General features: G+C 41.1%; 1 protein-coding gene across 4 annotated transcripts in view; it reads right to left on the reverse strand.

The window, feature by feature from the left end:
• LOC144331172 (uncharacterized) overlaps positions 1-19,658 on the reverse strand; it is a 150,487-nt gene that overhangs the window by 70,433 nt on the left and 60,396 nt on the right. For 3 of the 4 annotated variants that reach the window (XR_013398130.1, XR_013398131.1, XM_077946762.1), the window contains exon 2: positions 12,062-12,163. Coding sequence is in view for 1 of the 4 variants with exons in the window: in XM_077946762.1 (XP_077802888.1) it covers positions 12,062-12,163 (102 nt within the window). In the remaining 3 variants the exon portion in view is untranslated. The remainder of the gene's footprint in view (positions 1-12,061; positions 12,164-19,658) is intronic. The other variant, XR_013398129.1, reaches the window with a different exon arrangement.

Genomic DNA, 19,658 nt, shown 5'->3' on the forward strand with positions numbered 1-19,658 from the left:
TTCTATATTGGTTATATTCTTTCACATGCAAGGGACAGAAACAGTTCAAGCTATCTTCAGCAAAGAGGAAATCACATAGCCTTACATAACTGTGGAAGGCAGAATGGATGTGTTCTCAGGTGAGACTAGATTTAAGATTCCAGTCAATGTCAACTGGACTTCCTTTTCAATCATCATCAAGTATGCCCCTCTTTCTGCCTATTTGCCACTGTTCCCAACATCTTGACCATTAACTGACACATACTAAGGATGCAATAAAATGTATACACAATGAGATAAGTGAATGTGTAAGTTCTTTCCTAACACCCTCAGGTTTCTTCCGCATACGTACCCACAGTCAATATCTTGGGTTTTAAAACCAAGATATTCAACCCAAAGGCAAGAAAAGTCTTCTCTCATTTGTCTTCAGTAAACCTCTAGATCTCTGTATATCTTTATCCATGTCCTGAATCATATTCATATACATGTATATATATTCATATATATATATTCATATATATGTATATATACTCATATATATATTCATATATATATTCATATATATGTATATATACTCATATATATATTCATATATATATTCATATATATGTATATATACTCATATATATATTCATATATATATTCATATATATGTATATATACTCATATATATATTCATATATATTCATATATATGTATATATACTCATATATATATTCATATATATATATATATATGTCTTCCAGGATGAGGTTTTTTTTTCCTTTTTTTAATTATACTTTATGTTCTAGGATACATGTGCACAACGTGCAGGTTTGTTACATATGTATACATGTGCCATGTTGGTGTGCTGCACCCATTAACTCGTCATTTACATTAGGTATATCTCCTAATGCTATCCTTCCCCCTTCCCCCACCCCACAACAGGCCCTGGTGTGTGATGTTCCCCTTCCTGTGTCCAAGTGATCTCATTGTTCAATTCCTACCTATGAGTGAGAACATGCGGTATTTGGTTTTCTGTTCTTGCAATAGTTTGCTGATGGTTTCCAGCTGCATCCATGTCCCTACAAAAGACACGAACTCATCCTTTTTTGTGACTGCATAATATTCCATAGTGTATATGTGCCACATTTTCTTAATCCATTCTGTCATTGATGGACATTTGGGTTAGTTCCAAGTCTTTGCTATTGTGAATAGTGCCACAGTAAACATACGTGTGCATGTGTCTTTATAGCAGCATGATTTATAATCCTTTGGTATATCCCCAGGAATGGGATGGCTGGGTCAAATGGTATTTCTAGTTCTAGATCCTTGAGGAATCACCACACTGTCTTCCACAATGGTTGAACTAGTTTACATTCCCACCAACAGTGTAAAAGTGTTCTTATTTCTCCACATCCTCTCCAGCACCTGTTGTTTCCTGACTTTTTAATGATTGCCATTCTAACTGGTGTGAGATGGTATCTCATTGTGGTTTTGATTTGCATTTCTCTGATGGCTAGTGATGATGAGCATTTTTTCATGTGTCTGTTGGCTGTATAAATGTCTTCTTTTGAGAAGTGTCTGTTCATATTCTTTGCCCACTTTTTGATGGGGTTGTTTGTTTTTTTCTTGTAAATTTTTTTCAGTTCTTTGTAGGTTCTGGATATTAGTCCGTTGTCAGATGAGTATATTGCAAAAATTTTCTCCCGTTCTGTAGGTTGTCTGTTCACTCTGATGGTAGTTTCTTTTGCTGTGCAGAAGCTGTTTAGTTTAATTAGATCCCATTTGTAAATTTTGGCTTTTGTTGCCATTGCTTTTGGTGTTTTAGACATGAAGTCCTTGCCCATGCCTATGTCCTGAATGGTATTGCCTACGTTTTCTTCTAGAGCTTTTATGGTTTTAGGTTTAATATTTAAGTCTCTGATACATCTTGAATTAAGACAGAGTCTCCCTCTGTTGCCTAGGCTGGAGTGCAGTGGTGCGATCTCAGCTCACTGCAACCTCCGCCTCCCGGGATCAAGTGATTCTCTTGCCTCAGCCTCTCGAGTAGCTAGGATTACAGGTGTGCATTACCATGCCCAGCTAATTTTTGTATTTTTAGTAGAGATGGGGTTTTGCCATGTTGGTCAGGCTGGTCTTGAACTCCTAACTTCAAGTGATCCGCCCACCTCAGCCTCTCAGCAGGAATGGGTTTTCAATGCCTGAGTCTTTTACCAACTCGTTGAACCACTAACTATTGAAAGGGGACAGGGCACCATTACCTCTTTTGCTAAGGCAATGTGACTGGCAGTCTCACTGTAATCACACAGATGGGTAACCATAAAGAGAAAGATTCTTGAAAGGAGTAAGGATGCTGTTAACAGAAGAAAAAAAGAAGGAAAGCTGAACAACAACAACAAAAAATCGAGATTCACTACATATTCCATTCCAAGGGTCTGTGTCCTGCTGAAAATCACTACAGCCTAAATTAAATTCTATAACTGAGAGTATAGAGACTCCTTCCACAGGTACCTCTATTCCCTTTTTTACATCCCAATTATTCCCTTTTTTAAATCTATGAAAGTCTAATATTTCTGCAAATACTATGATCTTTTTAACGGGTATAACTGACATACAACAAACCACACATGTTTAAAATGTAAAATTTAGCCAAGAAAAGGTGGCACACATGCCTGTAGTCCCAGCTATTCAGGAGGCTGAGGCAGGAGGACTGCTTGAGCCCAGGAGTTTGAGGCTGTAGTGGGCTGTGATCATGCCAGTGAATAGCCACCGTACTCCAGCCTGGACAACATAGCAGGAACCCATCATTTTTCAAAAAATGTAAAATTTTGTAATTTTTAAATATGTATGTTGTGAAACCATCACTACAGTTAAAAAAAAATACCCATTATGCCCCAAAATGTTGCCCAAAATCAAAGATATTTACTATATGGCCTTTTACAGAAAAAAAAAAAAATTCTTGCCTTTGATCTAGATCTCTCTTTTCACAACTTTGTTCTTTAAAGTTGGAGCAGTTCAACAGGGGTGCTCTGTGACTTCCATGGGGAGTAAAGGGAAGGGGCTAGCACCCACCACTACCACAACCCAAACCTCCACTTTCAATACAGCAACTCTCTTTTCATCTATTGGGTTGCCTTTTAAAATTTCTTTGGAAGATAGCATCTTAGAACGTTTAAATCTACTATTCTATTTCAACTCTTTTGTTTTCAGATGTGAATATAAAGAATGAGGTGGGAAAGTGAATTACTTGCTCAGGGTTACATAGCTCCTTCTAAACCAAATCTCATGACTCTCAGGTCTGAGAGTTCTTTCCAGCACCTGAAATTAAAACCAATCAGGGGAGTGCTCTCCCAAAGAACCCCCAACCTAAAAAATAAAACAAAAAATTAAAAGCTGAGTGAAGAGAGTGCCCAGTACACAGACGGTGGCTAGAGAAAACCTGACTCTGGCTAGAATTCCTAGGGGCACATTATTCACCCCTTGGCAATTCTACCTCCTTGATTTACAGAACTAGTATGAAGTTGTACCACTCAGGAAAAGAGTTAGTTGTTGGTCATTCAGCCACATGTGTAGGGTGACCAAAAGGGGTAATAGGAACCTGAAAGGGCTGAGACCCAGAAACAAATATCAGTGGAGAATAAAAACTAGAAAACTAAATATGGACATGATAAACAGATTATCTGGGAGACACAAGGAAGGGCCTGTGCCAGGAGAAATTTACCGTCAAACAGGCCTGGATGGAAATGTGGATTCTCTACCCAGGCTGGGAAAACATGATGCAACTTCAAATTCTACTTTCATTTAGAAGGAAGGCTGAGTGAAATATGGGAAAGACCACCAGGGTAGTTCATCGTCTCCCTTAAGCTCTGGTCCCAAAGCTGAATATTATACCCAGCAAACAAGGTATCTGTGAAGGCCTGCCCGCCTTGAAGGGCAGGTTAGTGTGTATTTATTCTTCCTCAAGCAAGAACTCTGGGTTCTAATACTCTTCACTCCAAGTGATATAGCAAAGTATTTCTTTCACCTTCCCCTCATATTAGTTCACCTTACTTATTAGCACCCAAAACTTCGGTTGAGGAACCAATTTGTTTTTATATCTTATTCACGGACATGGTTTGTTTCTGTGTCCCCACTCAAATCTCATGTCGAATTATAATCCCCAATGTTAGTCACCTGGTGGCAGGTGACTGAATTATGGAGGTAGATCCTTCCTGAATGGTTTAATATCACCCCTTCGGTGCTGTTCTTGTGACAGTGAGTGAGTGAGTTACCATGAGATCTAGCTGTTTAAAAATGTGTAGCACCTCGCACTCTCTCTTTTCCTCCTGCTCCGCCGTGTGAGACGCGCCTGCTTTCCCTTCACCTTCTGCCATGATTGTAAGTTTCCTGAGGCCTCCCCAGAAGCAGAAGCCTCTATGCTTTCTACAGAGCCTGAAGAACCACAAGCCAATTCAACCTCCTTTCTTTATAAATTACCCAGTCTTAGGTCTGTTTTTTTGTTTTGTTTTGTTTTGTTTTTTGACAGGATCTCACTCTCTCACCCAGACTGGAGTACAGTGGTATAATCTCGGTCCACCGCAACCTCCGCTTCCTAGGCTCAGATGATCCTCCCGCTTCAGCCTCCCAAGTAGCTAGGACTACAGGTATGTGCCACCACCATGACAGGTTAATTTTTGTATCTTTTGTAGAGATAGAGTTTCACCATGTTATCCCCGCTGGTCTCAAATTCCTGAACTCAAGCAATCCACCTGCCTCGACCTCCCAAAATGCTGGGATTACAGGTGCGAGCCACCACTCCTGGCCAGGTACTTCTTTATGGAAGTGCAAGAAGGGACTAATATAGATGAAATATGTTAACCAATTGTGTTTTCTACTTAAAACTGGCAGTTGGAAAACTTATAGACAAACCTATGCCCTATCAATAGCAAGTATGTAAAAACTTCTTGGCAGGGCGCGGTGGCTCATGCCTGTAATCCCAGCACTTTGGGAAGCTGAGGCGGGCGGATCACAAGGTCAGGAGATGGAGACCATCCTGGTTAACAAGGTGAAACCCCGTCTCTACTAAAAATACAAAAAATTAGCCAACTTGGCAGTGGCATGTGCCTGTATTCCCAGCTACTCAGGAGGCTGAGACAGGAGAATGGCATGAACCTGGGAGGTGGAGCCTGCAGTGAGCCGAGATCGTGACACTGCACTCCAGCCTGGGTGACAGAGCAAGACTCCATCTAAAAAAACAAAAAAAAATTTTATTAGTACATTTCCTTATAGTAGCCTCATTTCTAGCTCTATTTTATGTCCCTGACTTCTTTGTTCTTCCCCATTCTAAGTGAAGAAAGTGGATCCACATGGGGCTCACAGGGACACACAGGGAATAATAGCCACACTCTAAGTCAGCATGGTGATAGCAATAGTAACTTGCAAAGAGAAGGAGACTCTCTTGGGACTCTAATTTTCAGGTCCCAAATTTCCTCCCCATATGGGGGTTCTTCCTTCACTGCTTAGCATTTGAAAATTTGAATTTGACTGCTCTTGCCATTGCTGACTACAACTGAGTCAGCATCTCCCAAAACTCTGTTAATGGAAGAGAGTTTTATCATGGAGATCAATGTTAGGAAGAAAACAGACACTCTATCTGTATGATCCAATTCAATATTATGGTAACAGAAAAGGTGTGGAAATTGTGTAGAGATCCATGGGAGATTATTGTTGAATTAAGACTTATATATCTATAACAGATCAGTTTTGTTTGTTTGTTTTTATTGAGGGATAATTTTAAAAGTCTATGTGTGTAAGCATCTCACATGAAGAGGGAATTGGAACTATGTCTCTGGTAAAAAAAAAAAAAAAAACCTGAGAATTTTGGAAAGCTATCCTATCTGTGAAAATGGGACTAGGAACAATCCCATCCACTAGCCTGGGAAAGTGTCAATAGATCTTGAAGTTAACCAGGAGCCTGGGTGGAAAATATATAACTCATGGGAAATCAAATATAAGGTTATAGAGTCCAAATTTTCATTACCTTTCTCTTGCAGGAAACCAAAGTGATAAATTAACATTAAAAATTATCTAGGATTAGCCAGGTATAGTAGTCCATGCCTACAGTCCCAGCTACTAGAGAGGCTAAGGCAGGAGGATCACTTGAGCACAAGAGATCAAGGCTCCAGTGAGCTATGATGGCACCACTGCACTCCAGCCTCAGCAACAGAGCAAGAACCTGTCTCTAAAAAAGAAATTAAGGCATGGCATGATGGCTTACATCTGTAATCCCAGCATTTTGGGAGGCCAAGTGGGGAGCGGATCACTTAAGGCCAGGAGTTTGAGACCACCTGTGCAACATGGTGAGACCCCATCTTTACTAAAAAATACAAAAATTAGCTGGGTATGGTGGGGCATGCCTGTAATCCCAGCTACTCAGGAGGCTCAGGCAGGAGAATCACTTGAACTCCAGAGGAGGAGGTTGCAGTGAGCTGAGATTGAGCCTCTGCACTCCAGCCTGGGTGACAAAGCGAGACTCTTTCTCAAAAAAAAAGTAAATAAAAATAGGCCAGGAGCAGTGGCTCATGCCTGTAATCCCAGCACTCTGGGAGGCCAAGGCAGGTGTATCACTTGAGGCCAGGAGTTCAAGACCGCCTGGCCAATGTGGTGAGACACTGTCTGTAATAAAAATACAAAAATTAGCTGGGCATGGTGGCACATGCCTGTAATCTCAGCTACTCACGAGGCTGACGCACAAGAATCGCTTGAACCCAGGAGGTGGAGATGGCAGTGAGCCTAGATTGCACCATTGCACTCTAGCCTGGACAACACAGTGAGACCCTGTCTCAAAAATAAATAAATAAATAAAACACAAAATAAACTTAAAAACAAAAATTGGGCCAGGCACGGTAGCTCACGCCTGTAATCTCAGCACTTTGGGAGGCCTAGGCAGATGATCACTTGAGCCCAGGAGTTCAAGACCAGCCTGGGCAAAATGGTGAAACCCTGTCTCTACAAAAAATAATACAAACAATTAGGTGTGGTGGTGCACCCCTGTAGTCCCAGCTACTTGGGGGCCGAGGTGGGAAGATCATTTAGACCCAGGAGATGGAGGCTGCAGTGAGGGAGATTGTGCTACTGCACTCCAGCCTAGGTGTCAGAGTGTCTCCAAAAAAAAAAAAAAATCGGTCTAGGATTTGTGGACTCTAGGACTGAAGTAGAAGCAAACTCAAAATAGTTTTGCAGTGATACTTTGACAATTCAGAGCACAAAGGAGTCACCACCATCACCTTCCAAAAAAATGAAACACTAAGGTAACTTTACAATAAGAAATTATTAACTACACAAGGAAGCAATCTACCTTGAGGGAGAATTGGCAGACACAACAAACAGGGAGAAGCAGTATTTTCACCGTCTGGAGAAAATATAGCAATCTATAAGATTAAAATAGAAGTATGTTTAAAATAATTAAAGATACTGAGACAGCCAGGTGGGAGAGGGTCCCTGGCAAAACTCTAACTGACTGGCACACTGGGGCAGAGCCACAGAAGTTCACCCCATTTTCAGGTGGGAGGAGCCTAGCCCCTCCTCTTCCGTGTGTGTGGAACCTGGGATTCAAGCTGTGAGGCGAGAAGCACACCAGAGGAACTCTGGCCTTGTGGAGAGTCCCTGTTTCTCCCTTTATTTCCTTTTCACCCAATAAAACCCTATCTTACCCTTCAAACTATCTGCGAGTCTGAACTGGCCTTGTCCCTGGCCATGGGACAAGGACCCCGTCTTTAGCTGAACTAAGGAAAAATCCTGTAATGATATCATCATGAAAGAACAATGGGATGTGAAAAGAATAGGTAGAGAGAGAGAAAGACCAAATATAACTTTTAGAAATGAAAACCTGTTTAAATATCAGATTCAACACTGAATAGAGAATTCGCAAACTGGTGGATAGATTTGAACAAAGTACTCACAATATAACTCAGAGATAAAGAGGTGGAGATTCATCAAGAAATAGAAGCAGAAACAAGGATAAATGGGTGAGAAGGTTAATGTTCTATGTATCTAGCGTGTCTAACATGTCAAAGACAAAGTGCACCAAGAAATTAAGGAGATGATTTTATTCAGTCTATAGCAATAGATGAATGTTCATTAATGAGGAATGTTTCAGTGAAAAGGAAGGGAACCTGGGTTTGCAGAGGCAGGTAAACAAGAGAGTCGTCGAGAGTCCAACTGAGTCATGAGGAAGGATGGAGATGTGTCTTATATCAGACTATACAAGGGCAGGGTGCCCTTTGAGGTTAGCTGTTTCCAGAATACAAAAACGAGGGTAGATTTCTTAACCATCCCTGCTTTCCAGAAGCACAGATTTCAGATGAAGTTCAACATTACCAAATAGGAGTTCCAGAAAGACAAAGTAGAAAGAATAGAGGGTATCTGAAGAAGATAACATCAGAAAAATGTTTAGAATTAAAGAGAGACATAAGTCCTCAGAATGATGAAGTACATTGGGTCTCAAATAAAGTTAAGCAAAACATGAGTCATACCTAGACACGATAGAAAAACTACAAATATAAAGAAATATTAAAATGTCATTAATCAAGAATATTTTTCTTGCTCTTTTTAAAAAATCTTGCCACAATTTGATTACTGGTTTTATACAGTTAAGGTTATATTTTTTATTGAAATTAAGAAGTTAAGCAAAATCAAAATCAGTTATTAAAATAAGCCTTGGAACTCACATCGCTAGTAAGTGGTTGAGTTGGGCCTTCAAGCCACATCTTCTGATTCAAAATACTATTTATACCATTTTATTCTAGTGATACCATGAAGCCTATAGCACCTCCTTCTCAATTTAGTATGTTTCATTTAGCCTAAGGAAAAGATTGAAGGTTGTTGCAACTACATATACTTTATATTTCTTCTTAAGTGTCACAATTGAGTACAATTAGAGTTCAATTTCTCTTTACAATGGATGTTCCCAGAGGGTAAACAGAGAAAGAATGTATGCACTCTTTAAGCAAAGCTTTATTTTTCTCTATATGTCAGCATGCAAAATCCCCTAGCAACATTTGACTTTAATACTTATGGAAATCAGATTGGTCTCCCTTGTTAGAGTGGGCATATTGATGGCCCGTGTTATTTCCTCTATATGGGGTTCCAGCTGTGTTGTCAGTCAGCAGTACCCCTTTCTGAGGGCTGAAGAGCATCTTTTTGAAAGCATTGCCCTAAAGCTGCTGCTGCTGCCACTCCTACCATGCTCCAAATCATCAGCTTTCTAATGTGCCCTGAGAACCCTGGGCAAAGGGACAAAAAAACATTATTTTAGACTTCAGTTCAGTTGGGGATCAGAAGTTGTATGGAGCCACTGAGTGAAGGCATTTAATGTATTCATACAATAAATGTTTGAACACCTGTTATGCGCTTACATTGTGCTAGGCACTAGGGATCTGCTATCAAGAGATAATCCCTATCCTCATGTAGCTCACAGATTAGGCTGGCAAACTGACATTTTAAAAATACTGTAACTACACAAGTAACTCAGCCTCCTTTTCATCTCTTGCTAACCTTGATGCAGGACACAGCATCTCTCTCCTTTCCGATAAATAAATAGACAATCTGTTCTGCACCAAAAGCATTAATGAACTGCATAGGTGTTGACCAAGATTTTGTGTAGTAAACTCCTACACAAAAAAACTTACAAAATCTCCTATACAAATCCTATGGGAAACTCCCACACAAAATCTTACAAAATCTCCTATACAAATCCTATGGGAAACTCCTACACAAAATCTTACAAAATCTCCTATACAAATCCTATGGGAAACTCCTACACAAAATCTTACAAAATCTCCCATACAAATCCTATAGGAAGCTCCTACACAAAATCTCCTATATAAATCCTGTAGGAAATTCCTATGCAAAATCTCAGCCTGACATCCCCAATTCTCTTTGGAAGTATCTGGTCTCCAAGCTGGATTCTTCTTTGCCCTGGACCCGTTTCCCAACCTTGTGGTCTTGTGTCTCCCTCTCCTGTTTTTTTCCCCTGGAAATTTTGTTTTCCTGTAGCGCCACCCTGTCCCCTTCCTGGTGAGCAGTTCAGCTCTGCCTGGGAGTTCACCTCCAGCCTTGCATACTGGTAGCACTTTGGGGCCCTCCAGCAGCTGGAACCCACCTCCTCAGAAGATGGTATGTGTGTTTGGGGGTGGGGAGTATAAATAACATGGAAATCAGGTTGTGCTGCACTTACATAGGGAGTAATTATAATTGTGTTTATTTGATAGAGGGAGGCACAGGTGCCAGGAGACTGAGTAAGAAGTGAGCGTGTGAGACAGCTGCTCGCCAGCCGCATCAGGCCCTGGCCCCTGAGTCAGCCTGTGTCTAATTAGGAGCAGGCTTCAATCGCCGTCTGAATAATTCTCTGGGATTGAGTTTCTTCCTGAATGGCTCGATTCACACTGGATAAGAAACTGTCTCTCTCCACTAGGAAGTGGAATAAAACAACTGACTCACATTTCACGCTTCCGTTTTTGCCAAGTGGAGATGATAATGTCTCAGTTACTCAGATGTGGGCTAGAGCTGAATCTGCTTTTTATAACTGACTGATTTAGCAAGGAAGTGAAAATCCAGGTACTGAGATGGAGCAGGGACCCCTTTTAGGGGTCTGTGGGCTCCCCAAGCATGGAAATAAAGGAATATCTTGAGCTCCTTCAAGGGAAATTCCAGACACCTAGCTAGCCCTGAAAGTGAATCAGCAGCTTGATAAACAAGAAGGTAATGGTAGTCCCAGCTACTCGGGAGGCTGAGGCAGGAGAATGGCCTGAACTCGGGAGGCAGAGCTTGCAGTGAGCCGAGATCGCGCCACTGGACTCCAGCCTGGGCGACAGAGCGAGACTGTGTCTCAAAAAAAAAAAAAAAAAAAAAAAAAAAAAAAAAAAAAAAGGGTAATGGTAGCCCGAAACGAAGAAGGTAATGGTAGCCTGAAACAAGCCCCAAGATGTTTGGTTCCCTATAAAAACTAAAGATAACATCTTAACATATGTACCTGAGTTATTTTTCATAAACCTGGACCTCCAACAAATGGATACACTGGCACGTAGACCTCAGGTAAGGGAGAACTGAGGACTGAATTCTGACAACCATTCTTTGTTCTAGATTTCTTCCTGAGGGTCCTGGAGGAAGTCACACCCATGAGCCAGAGCTAACATTCTTTCTGCTGACCATAAATTATTAAACAAAGCTTCTCTTCTTTAACCAATTGCAAATCAGAAAATCTTTGAACCTGCCTATGACCTGTAAGCTCCTGCTTCAAGATATCCCACCCTTTCAGGCCATAACCCACGTGTAGCCTCCATGTATTGATTTATGATTTTGCTTGTAACTTCTGCTTTCCTGAAATTTACCCCTGTTTTTAAAAACCCTTACTTGCAAGTCATTGGGGAAGTCAGGACATAAGCTTTAGCTGCCAATTCTCCTTTCTTGGTGCCCTGCAAATAAATACCTTCCTTTCTTGCCACTTCAAACCTCAGTGTGGATGTCTGGCCTTACTGTGCCAGGCCAGTGGAGCCCAGTTTGATTCTATAATAGTACCATGAAGCCAAGGGAGCCATAATGAGTCAAGTTCTGGGTCCTAGCCTCCACATCAAGTCTTAGAGTGGGATTATTCCTCAACCAGGTGGTCTGGTCTCACTCTAGACAAGGCCTATGAGGTCCTGTGGGTTCAGAAGACCCCTCCCACCAAGGCCCACCTTTCCTGGATACCTTCTGAAGGAGGTAAAAATTCTAGGTATCCTTTAAACACCTATGATGTCCTAGACCCAGACACAGAGCATGATGCTTTAGAGACCATTGGTGGATGCCACTTGTAGATACTGGAAAAGAGAGTTTAAGAACATATGGCAAAGACTAAATTCAAAGACTAAGCTGGGAACAAACCTGACCACCATGGCCAAAAGTAGGAACAGTCCCCAGATCTAGAGAACTGGGCACTTCAGGTGCCCAGGACCTGTGGTGTTTGTGGAGAGGTGAGGACTTTGACCTGAATTTATGTGTGTATTAGTTCATTTTCACATTGCTATAAAGAACTTCCCTGAAACTAGGTAATTTATAAAGGAAAAAGGTTTAATTCACTCACAGTTCCACATGGCTGGGGAGGCCTCAGGAAACTTACAATCATGGCGGATGGGGAAGCAGCCACCTTCTTTCACAGGGTGGCAGCAGGGAGAAGAGTGTGAGCCTGTGAAGGAGGAAATGTCAAACACTTATAAAACTGTCAGATCTTGTGAGAACTCACTCACTATCATGAGAACAGCATAGGGGAAACCACTTCCATGATCCAATCACCCCCCTCTCTCCACACATGGGGATTACAATTTCAGATGAGATTTGGGTGGGAACACAGAGCCAAACTATTTCAATGTGTCTTTGAATTACCAATCGTGATTGAGAAAGGCAGCCAGTAGGATCCTGCTTTTTATTCTCTTAATATTATTTCATGTATAGTCCCCCATGTCATTTCATATTGGAAACACGGTAGTTCTACCAACTATTACCAAAAAAAGAGAAGAAATCCATGATTTATATGCACACAATTGTGCCACAGTACTACTCAGTGTGTCCTGGAAATGTGTCCACAAGATATTTAGCATCATGGTAAGTACATTGTACCACACTGAGGTGACAAATTTTCTTCAGCTGCGTTATGATCATCAATAGGGAGTTCACACATTCTCCCCACCCACATGGTTGGTTGCAGGACATGATCTTGTTATTTTAAAGAGCAACCTGCCAATGAAAAAAATGATCACTTTTGACCCTTTCCCTCAAGATTCAACAAAACTAAGAATTGACAAACTGAAGTCTTTATTGGGTAAAATCTGTAAAATTACAGTGAGCTGACATTTGCTGAGCTTGGAATACACACTAAGAAATACAACAACCATGCAATATAAGCACCTTTATTATCCCTATTTTGTAGAGCAGGAAACCAAACCTTAAAAAAGGTTAAGTAACTAGGCTAGAGTCATCCAGTAAACAAATAGTGGTACCAGGACTCAAATCAAATCTTTCTGGGGTCAAGCCCACATGTATAGCCATTCTGCTCTTTCCTGGGAATGCACATCGGATACCCTTAGGAATCTTTTCTGATGTTTAGGTTCATAGTGTGTTGGTACTGCACCCTGGCTTTCCTCTCTTCCGCAGTGTGCTCTGAGCAAAACAGTTCTTCCCATGATCGAGAGACTCTTTATCAGAATCATTGTATCATGACTACTCTGTTCCCTGGCCCTTCTGTCCTTAATCAAGTCAAGCTAGATAACCATATCAAATAGTGGATTCTGATTTTAAATTCACCACCCCTAGGAAATGGAAAGCCACCAATCTGTTTAGATCAATGGTCTCCAAACTTTTTGGCACCAGGGATTGGTTTTGTGGAAGAAAATTTTTCCACAGAGGGGTGGGGATGTGGGGATGGTTTTGGGATAAAATCGTTCCACCTCAGATCATCAGGGATTAGTTAGATTCTCATAAGCAGCACACAACCTAGATCTCTCAAACGCGCAGTTTACAATAGGGTTCGCGCTCCTATGAGAAACTAATTCTGCTGCTGATCTGATAGGAGGTGGAGCTCAGCCGGTAATGCTCACCTCCCCACCGCCCCTTACCTCCTGCTATACAGCCTGGTTCCTAACAGGCCACAGACCAGTACCTGGGGCCCGGGGGTTGGGAACCCCTGATTTAGATGATCCTATAGAAAAATCAGTTCTGCCCAGGCCTGACCCAGCTTGAAACCTGAAGTGGATGAAGGCACAGGCCTGAGGTAACATACCGTTTAGAGTCACTAAGATGTCATTAGAACCCATCAGAAGTTTCTCAGTGAAGTCAAAAGCATCCTCATGTGGAATAAAAGAAAATGCTTACCATGGAAGGAGCCCTTCTGTGATGTTCATTGGAACTGTAAGGTCCTCTGAGCTGGCCACACATGGTCAAGCCATCGTGACATTTTCCCCTCCCTTGTGATAATGTACTTTGTGATATTCCCCGTCCTTGTGAATGTACTTTGTAACATTCCTCCCCACCCTTGTGACAATACATCCTCCATGCCCTTGTGAATGTACTTTGTAACATCCATCCCCTACCCACAAAAAATTGCTCCTGACTCCACCGCCTATCCCAAACCTATAAGAACCAATGATAATCCCACCACCCTTCACTGACTCCTTTCTCGGACTCAGCCCACTTGCACCCAAGTGAATAAACAGTCTTGTTGCTCACACTAAGCCTGCTCAGGTGGTCTCTTATACGGACGTGAGTAACAGGAACTTGAATAACCATAGCTGTGCCACGAACCCTGGGGCCTTCCAGGTAATAATGCCTTAGGTCAGTTGAAATTCTTAAACTAAAGAGTAATTTATTTTATTATCTAAGTTGTAAACCTTTTATATACCTTCCAATAAATTTTCTCTCCCCTCCCCGCCCCTAAAAAGTCACAAAACAAAACTGAAATTAACATTTCAGTGAAAAAGTGAAAAATGTTTTGGCAACATGAAAGTCCCAAAAAGAACTTTTAAAAACAATTTGAACAAGATTTTATAATTAAATACACATACATTTTCTCTATTCATAGGGACTATAAATGACTTATGATACTGAGTGGTAAATAATGGGAAAATAGTGGCATGAAAAATCACTTCAGACAGGTTAAAATATCGTATTAGATAATGGAAGCCATGTGTTCCAATGTCAAAGGGAGTTAACAAATAGAAATAGGGAAAGGTGAGAATCAACACTGTGGTTGGTGGAGTTGGGAAGGTAATCTCAAAGTATTCTGCCTACAAATTACTTACTAATTACAAATGGGGAAAATATTGATAGCAACTTTCATCATCAGTAATACATTAACATAATCAATAATGGAACAAGCTGATGTTGTGTGCCTCCTGATATGGCGCACAGACTAGGATACAATATCATGCCTGTCGTATTTCTGCCAAAAAATGTATAACCTGAATCTAATTATGCAGAAACTTCAAAGTAAAATTTAAAAATATCTTATAAAATAACTAGCCTTTACTCACAATTTTCAAAAATATATAAGACAAGGAGAGATAAAGAAGCTGTTACACACTATAAGAGACTAAAGAGACATGACAACTAAATTCACAAGATGCTCCTGGATTGGGTCCTGGGCCACGAAAAATAACAACCACAAAAAAACATTACTGGGACAATTAGAGCAATTCAAATCTGAATTTTAGGTTACAGTATTACATCAAAGTTATGGTTTATGATGTTGATCATTGTAGTGTGGTTCCGTAAGAAAAGTCCCTGCTTTTAGTATATACAAACTATAAAGAATTTGTGGCTAGCAGATTATAATATGTGAAAATTACTTTCAAATGGTTTAGGAAAACATAGAGTGAGTGAGAGCAAATGATAAAGCATATGGAATGAAACATTAACAATTGGTGAATCAGAATAAAGGGAACACAAGTGTTTCTTATATTATTCGTGTGACTTTTTTGAAAGTCTGAAATTATATTAAAATAAAAATGTTTAAATGTCCTGTCTCACAGCATTCAATACATCTCTTTTAAGAACATAAAGAGTGTATACTTTCTTTTTGCTGCTGTCACAAACACATTAGCTTAAAACAACACAAATGTATTATCTTACGTGCCTTTTTCAGCTTCTAGAGGCTACCTGCACTTCTTGGCTCATGGCTCCTTCCTTACCTCACTCTACCTCTACCTCAACCTCACATCTCCTTCCCTGATCCTGACTCTTGCCTCCTGCTTATAAGGACCTTTGTGAACACTTGTGTATAAGCCACAGAATGGTTGGCTTAAACCAGGGGTCCCCAACTTCTGGGCCACAGACCGGTACAAGTCCATGGCCTGTTAGGAACCAGGCTGAACAGCATGAAGCGAGTGGTGGGCCAGCCAGCGTTACCGCCTGAGCTCCACCTCCTGTTAGATCAGCAGTCGCATGGTATTCTAATAGGAGAACGAACCCTATTGTGAACTGCACATGCAAGGGATCTAGGTTGTGCACTCCTTATGAGAATCTAAGTAATACCTGATGATCTGAGGTAGAAAAGTTTCATCCAGAAACCATCCCTGCCTCCCATCCATGGAAAAATTGTCTTTCAGGAAACCGGTCCCTGGTGCCAAAAAGGTTAAGGACAAATGACTTAAACAACAGAAATTTATTTTCTCACATTTCTGGAGACTGGAACTAATCAAGGGCTGGTTTCCTCTGTGGCCTCTCTGGTTTGCTTTAAATGGTCATCCTTGTGGGCATGCACACAAGGTATCTCGTTTTATGTCCATATTTCCTGTCCTTACAAAGAAAACCAGTCAGGTTGACTTAGGATCCATCTTGATGGTCTCGTTTTAACTTAATCACCTCATTTAAGGCCCTGTTTCCAAAAATAGGCACAACCTGAGGTATAGGAAGTTAGGGCTTCAATATATGAATTTTAGGGGAATGCAGTTCATCCCACAACAGCCACATAAATATAAAGACACATGTCTTTCTTATTCTCCCTCCTTCTCACTCCAACCACAGAAGAGGGAGGGCAGGAGAAGTGAAAAGGCAAGTCATGCCCTTCTTTACCTCAAGCCCCTTCCTGAAACTTACCCTGGCCTGGTGGTTTGAGAAAGAGAATGAACATCATATTGGATGTAAGATTTAGTTTTTAAACTACTCTAGATAGGAAAGCGCATTTTAATAATTAAAAGTAACCAGAAAACTATGAGATCTGCCCAAGATATTCTTAAGGGCAGGAAAGGGAGATTTCATGGAATATGGTTGAAAGAAATGATTGGAAAAAAAAACCAAAACAGTTCATATTTCTGTTCTGTTGAGTGTAGACTATTGAATAAACTGAGCATGATATATGTTCATATGTAAAGAAGCCTGTGATATGTAATTTACTGATTAAAACAAATTGAGACTAATGATGCACATCATGATAATATTTAGATAAAAGATTGTGATAGGTGCCTACTGTTATTGGCTGCCAAGCACTCCTTCCCCTACTTTGTCTAGTAACCTTCTCCAGCAGTAGATTAGACATGTGACTCCAGCTGAGCTTCTCATAATACCTCACACCCTTGGCTGGAGTGGTTAATCAACAGGCTAAACCAATCAGAAACATTACCTGGGATTTTTCAAGCTGGGAGACCAACACCTCTTTTTACTTCAGTCATAAAGTTGTAAGAGACTCAGAGCCAGGAGGTCCTGGTGGCCACATCCTTGACTCATGGAAAGCCCAATGTGGGAGAATGAAGCCAACACACCTTGAGACATAGAGATGAGAGACAAAGAGAGCAATTCCTGGTGATGTTCTAGTCCTGGCTTCAATCATGTCTAAGGTAGGTAATTCTACTCGTATGCTTCCAGAATTTTGGTTATCCAAGCCAAGAAAATCTTTCTGCTTAAGCCAGTTTGCTTTGGTTTCTATCCCTTGAAACCAAAAAATCTTGAAAAAAAAATACGTATTTATATGGTGTAATTGTGTTTCATGGAAAATATCTGGAAAGATACATACTAAATTGTTAATAATGGTTAATTCTCATTAACATTCTGCTTCCCCCCACTGTTTCATATTCTTTATATTAATTGTTTGCTACATTTATAATAAAATATGTTTAGGAAAATGAGAACACAAACTAGTATATCACTGATGATAGTCAAGAAAAATGTATTCATATATAGTGAATAAGAAGATAAAATTAATTTAGAATAAGAGACGTTTCATTTAACATTTTTAAATGGTAAACCACAGCCCTACAAAGATAAAGGGGATGTTTCAATAAGTCATATACAGAAAGAGCACTAAATATATATGGGACAACCAAATAATACTGATGCAAGAATGCAAATGTCCTCCCCTCCCAAAACCATGGAAACCTCAGGATCTGCCTATGGGGTCACCTCTGAGATCTCTTATGTGCATAGACGCATCTGCTTCCCATGCAACACTGATATATTACTTGATCATTGTTGGTCCTTGTCTTAGCTACCTATGGCTGCATTACAAATGACCCCAAAACTTAGCAGCTTAAAAGAATAAGCATTTATTATCTCAGAGTTTCTGTGTGTCAGGAATGGGGGTATGGCTTAGCTAAGTGCCTCTGACTCAGGATCTGTCAAAGGCTGTGATCAGTGCGTCATCTAGGGCTGCAGTCATCTCAGGGCTCAACCGAGGAAGGGTCCTTTTCCAAAGTCACTCACTTGGCTGCAGGCAGGCCTCAGGTGCTTGCTGGCTATTTGCTTGGGACATTAGTTACTTGTGATCTGGGCTGTTCATAACATGACAGTTCACTTTCCCAAAACTGAGAGAGAGAGAGAGAGAGAGAGAGAGAGAGAGAAAGGAAAGCAAGATGGAAATCATAGTCAACCAGGCCTGATTTTGCCCTCAGGGGGACCTTTGGCAATACTTAGAGGCATTCTTGGTTGTCACGACTGTGGGAAGGAGAAGGAAGGTACTACTAGTATCCTGTTTGTAGAGATCAGGGATGTTGTTACACATCCTACAATGCACAAGACAGCCCCCTACAACAAAGAATGACCTGGCCAAAATGTTAAAGTGCAAAGTTGAGAAGCCCTGACCTTGAGTGTTGAATGTTTGCAGAGCACATTATGTACATTCCCCCGATCCTCATATGACTCTATAAGGTAAGAGTTATTATCTCTTCCTTTTATTGCTGGGGAAACTGAGGCTTACAGGAGTTCAGTGATTTGCTCTAAGCAAGCAAGTAGGGAGGCTGGATTTGAACGAAGGTTTGGTCTCATTCCATTGCCAGGCTCTTTCAGTGTGAAGCAGGAACAGAGAGAGGTAAGAAAAGGAACAAGCTCTGGGAGAGGGGAGGGGAGAAATGCCCTCTCTGCCAGGAAATGTTCCAGATGTCATTCTTGTCACCTCATTTGAAACTCGCAATGAGGCAAGAACATAAGCCTGAGCAGACTCTGTTCTCTGGGAGAAGACAGTTTGGCAAGGTCCTGGTTTGCATCATTGTTGAGCTGGAGCTGTGGATTGCTATGGTTCCTGGAAATCCACAGTGTCCACACTACCGCACCCTCTCCCTTCTTGGGGCCCCAGCTGGGTCCGTATGAATCACTTGTGACTGCTCGGAGGAGCCATGCTGAGCTCCCCTCCATTCTGCTTTCAATACGGTAGGCCTGGCCTCCTTGGTGCCCAGGGACACACCACCAATAAGAGCACATTGTGAAGCCATCTGATAAGTACATTTCACATTTCTTGTGATTTCACTCTAATTGTGTTCCCCACCCTACCTTCCCCTTTTAAGACTTTCAGAATTATTTCCTTCTGATCCCCTTGGTCAGAATTTGAACATTTCATTTCCCAAATGTCATTTTGAGATAGATTATCTATCATAATTATGCCCTCCCACAGTACCTTCCAGATGGGGATTCAGGATTCACCTCTTGATTTAAAGGGTTTGTTGTTTTTGGTTTTGGTTTTGGTTATGAGATGGACTCTTGCTCTGTCACCCAGGCTGGAGTGCAGTGATGCAATCTCGGCTCACTGTAGCCTCCGCCTTCTGGGTTCAAGCAATTCTCCTGCCTCAGCCTCCCGAGTAGCTGGGATTATAGGTGCCCGCCACCATGTCTGGCTAATTTTTGTATTTTTAGTAGAAACGAGGTTACACCACATTGGCCAGGCTGGTCTCAAATTCCTGATTTCAAGTGATCCGCCCACCTTA

The sequence above is a fragment of the Macaca mulatta genome, chromosome 9 (genome assembly GCF_049350105.2).
Source record: "Macaca mulatta isolate MMU2019108-1 chromosome 9, T2T-MMU8v2.0, whole genome shotgun sequence".
Classification (NCBI taxonomy): Eukaryota; Metazoa; Chordata; class Mammalia; order Primates; family Cercopithecidae; genus Macaca; species Macaca mulatta.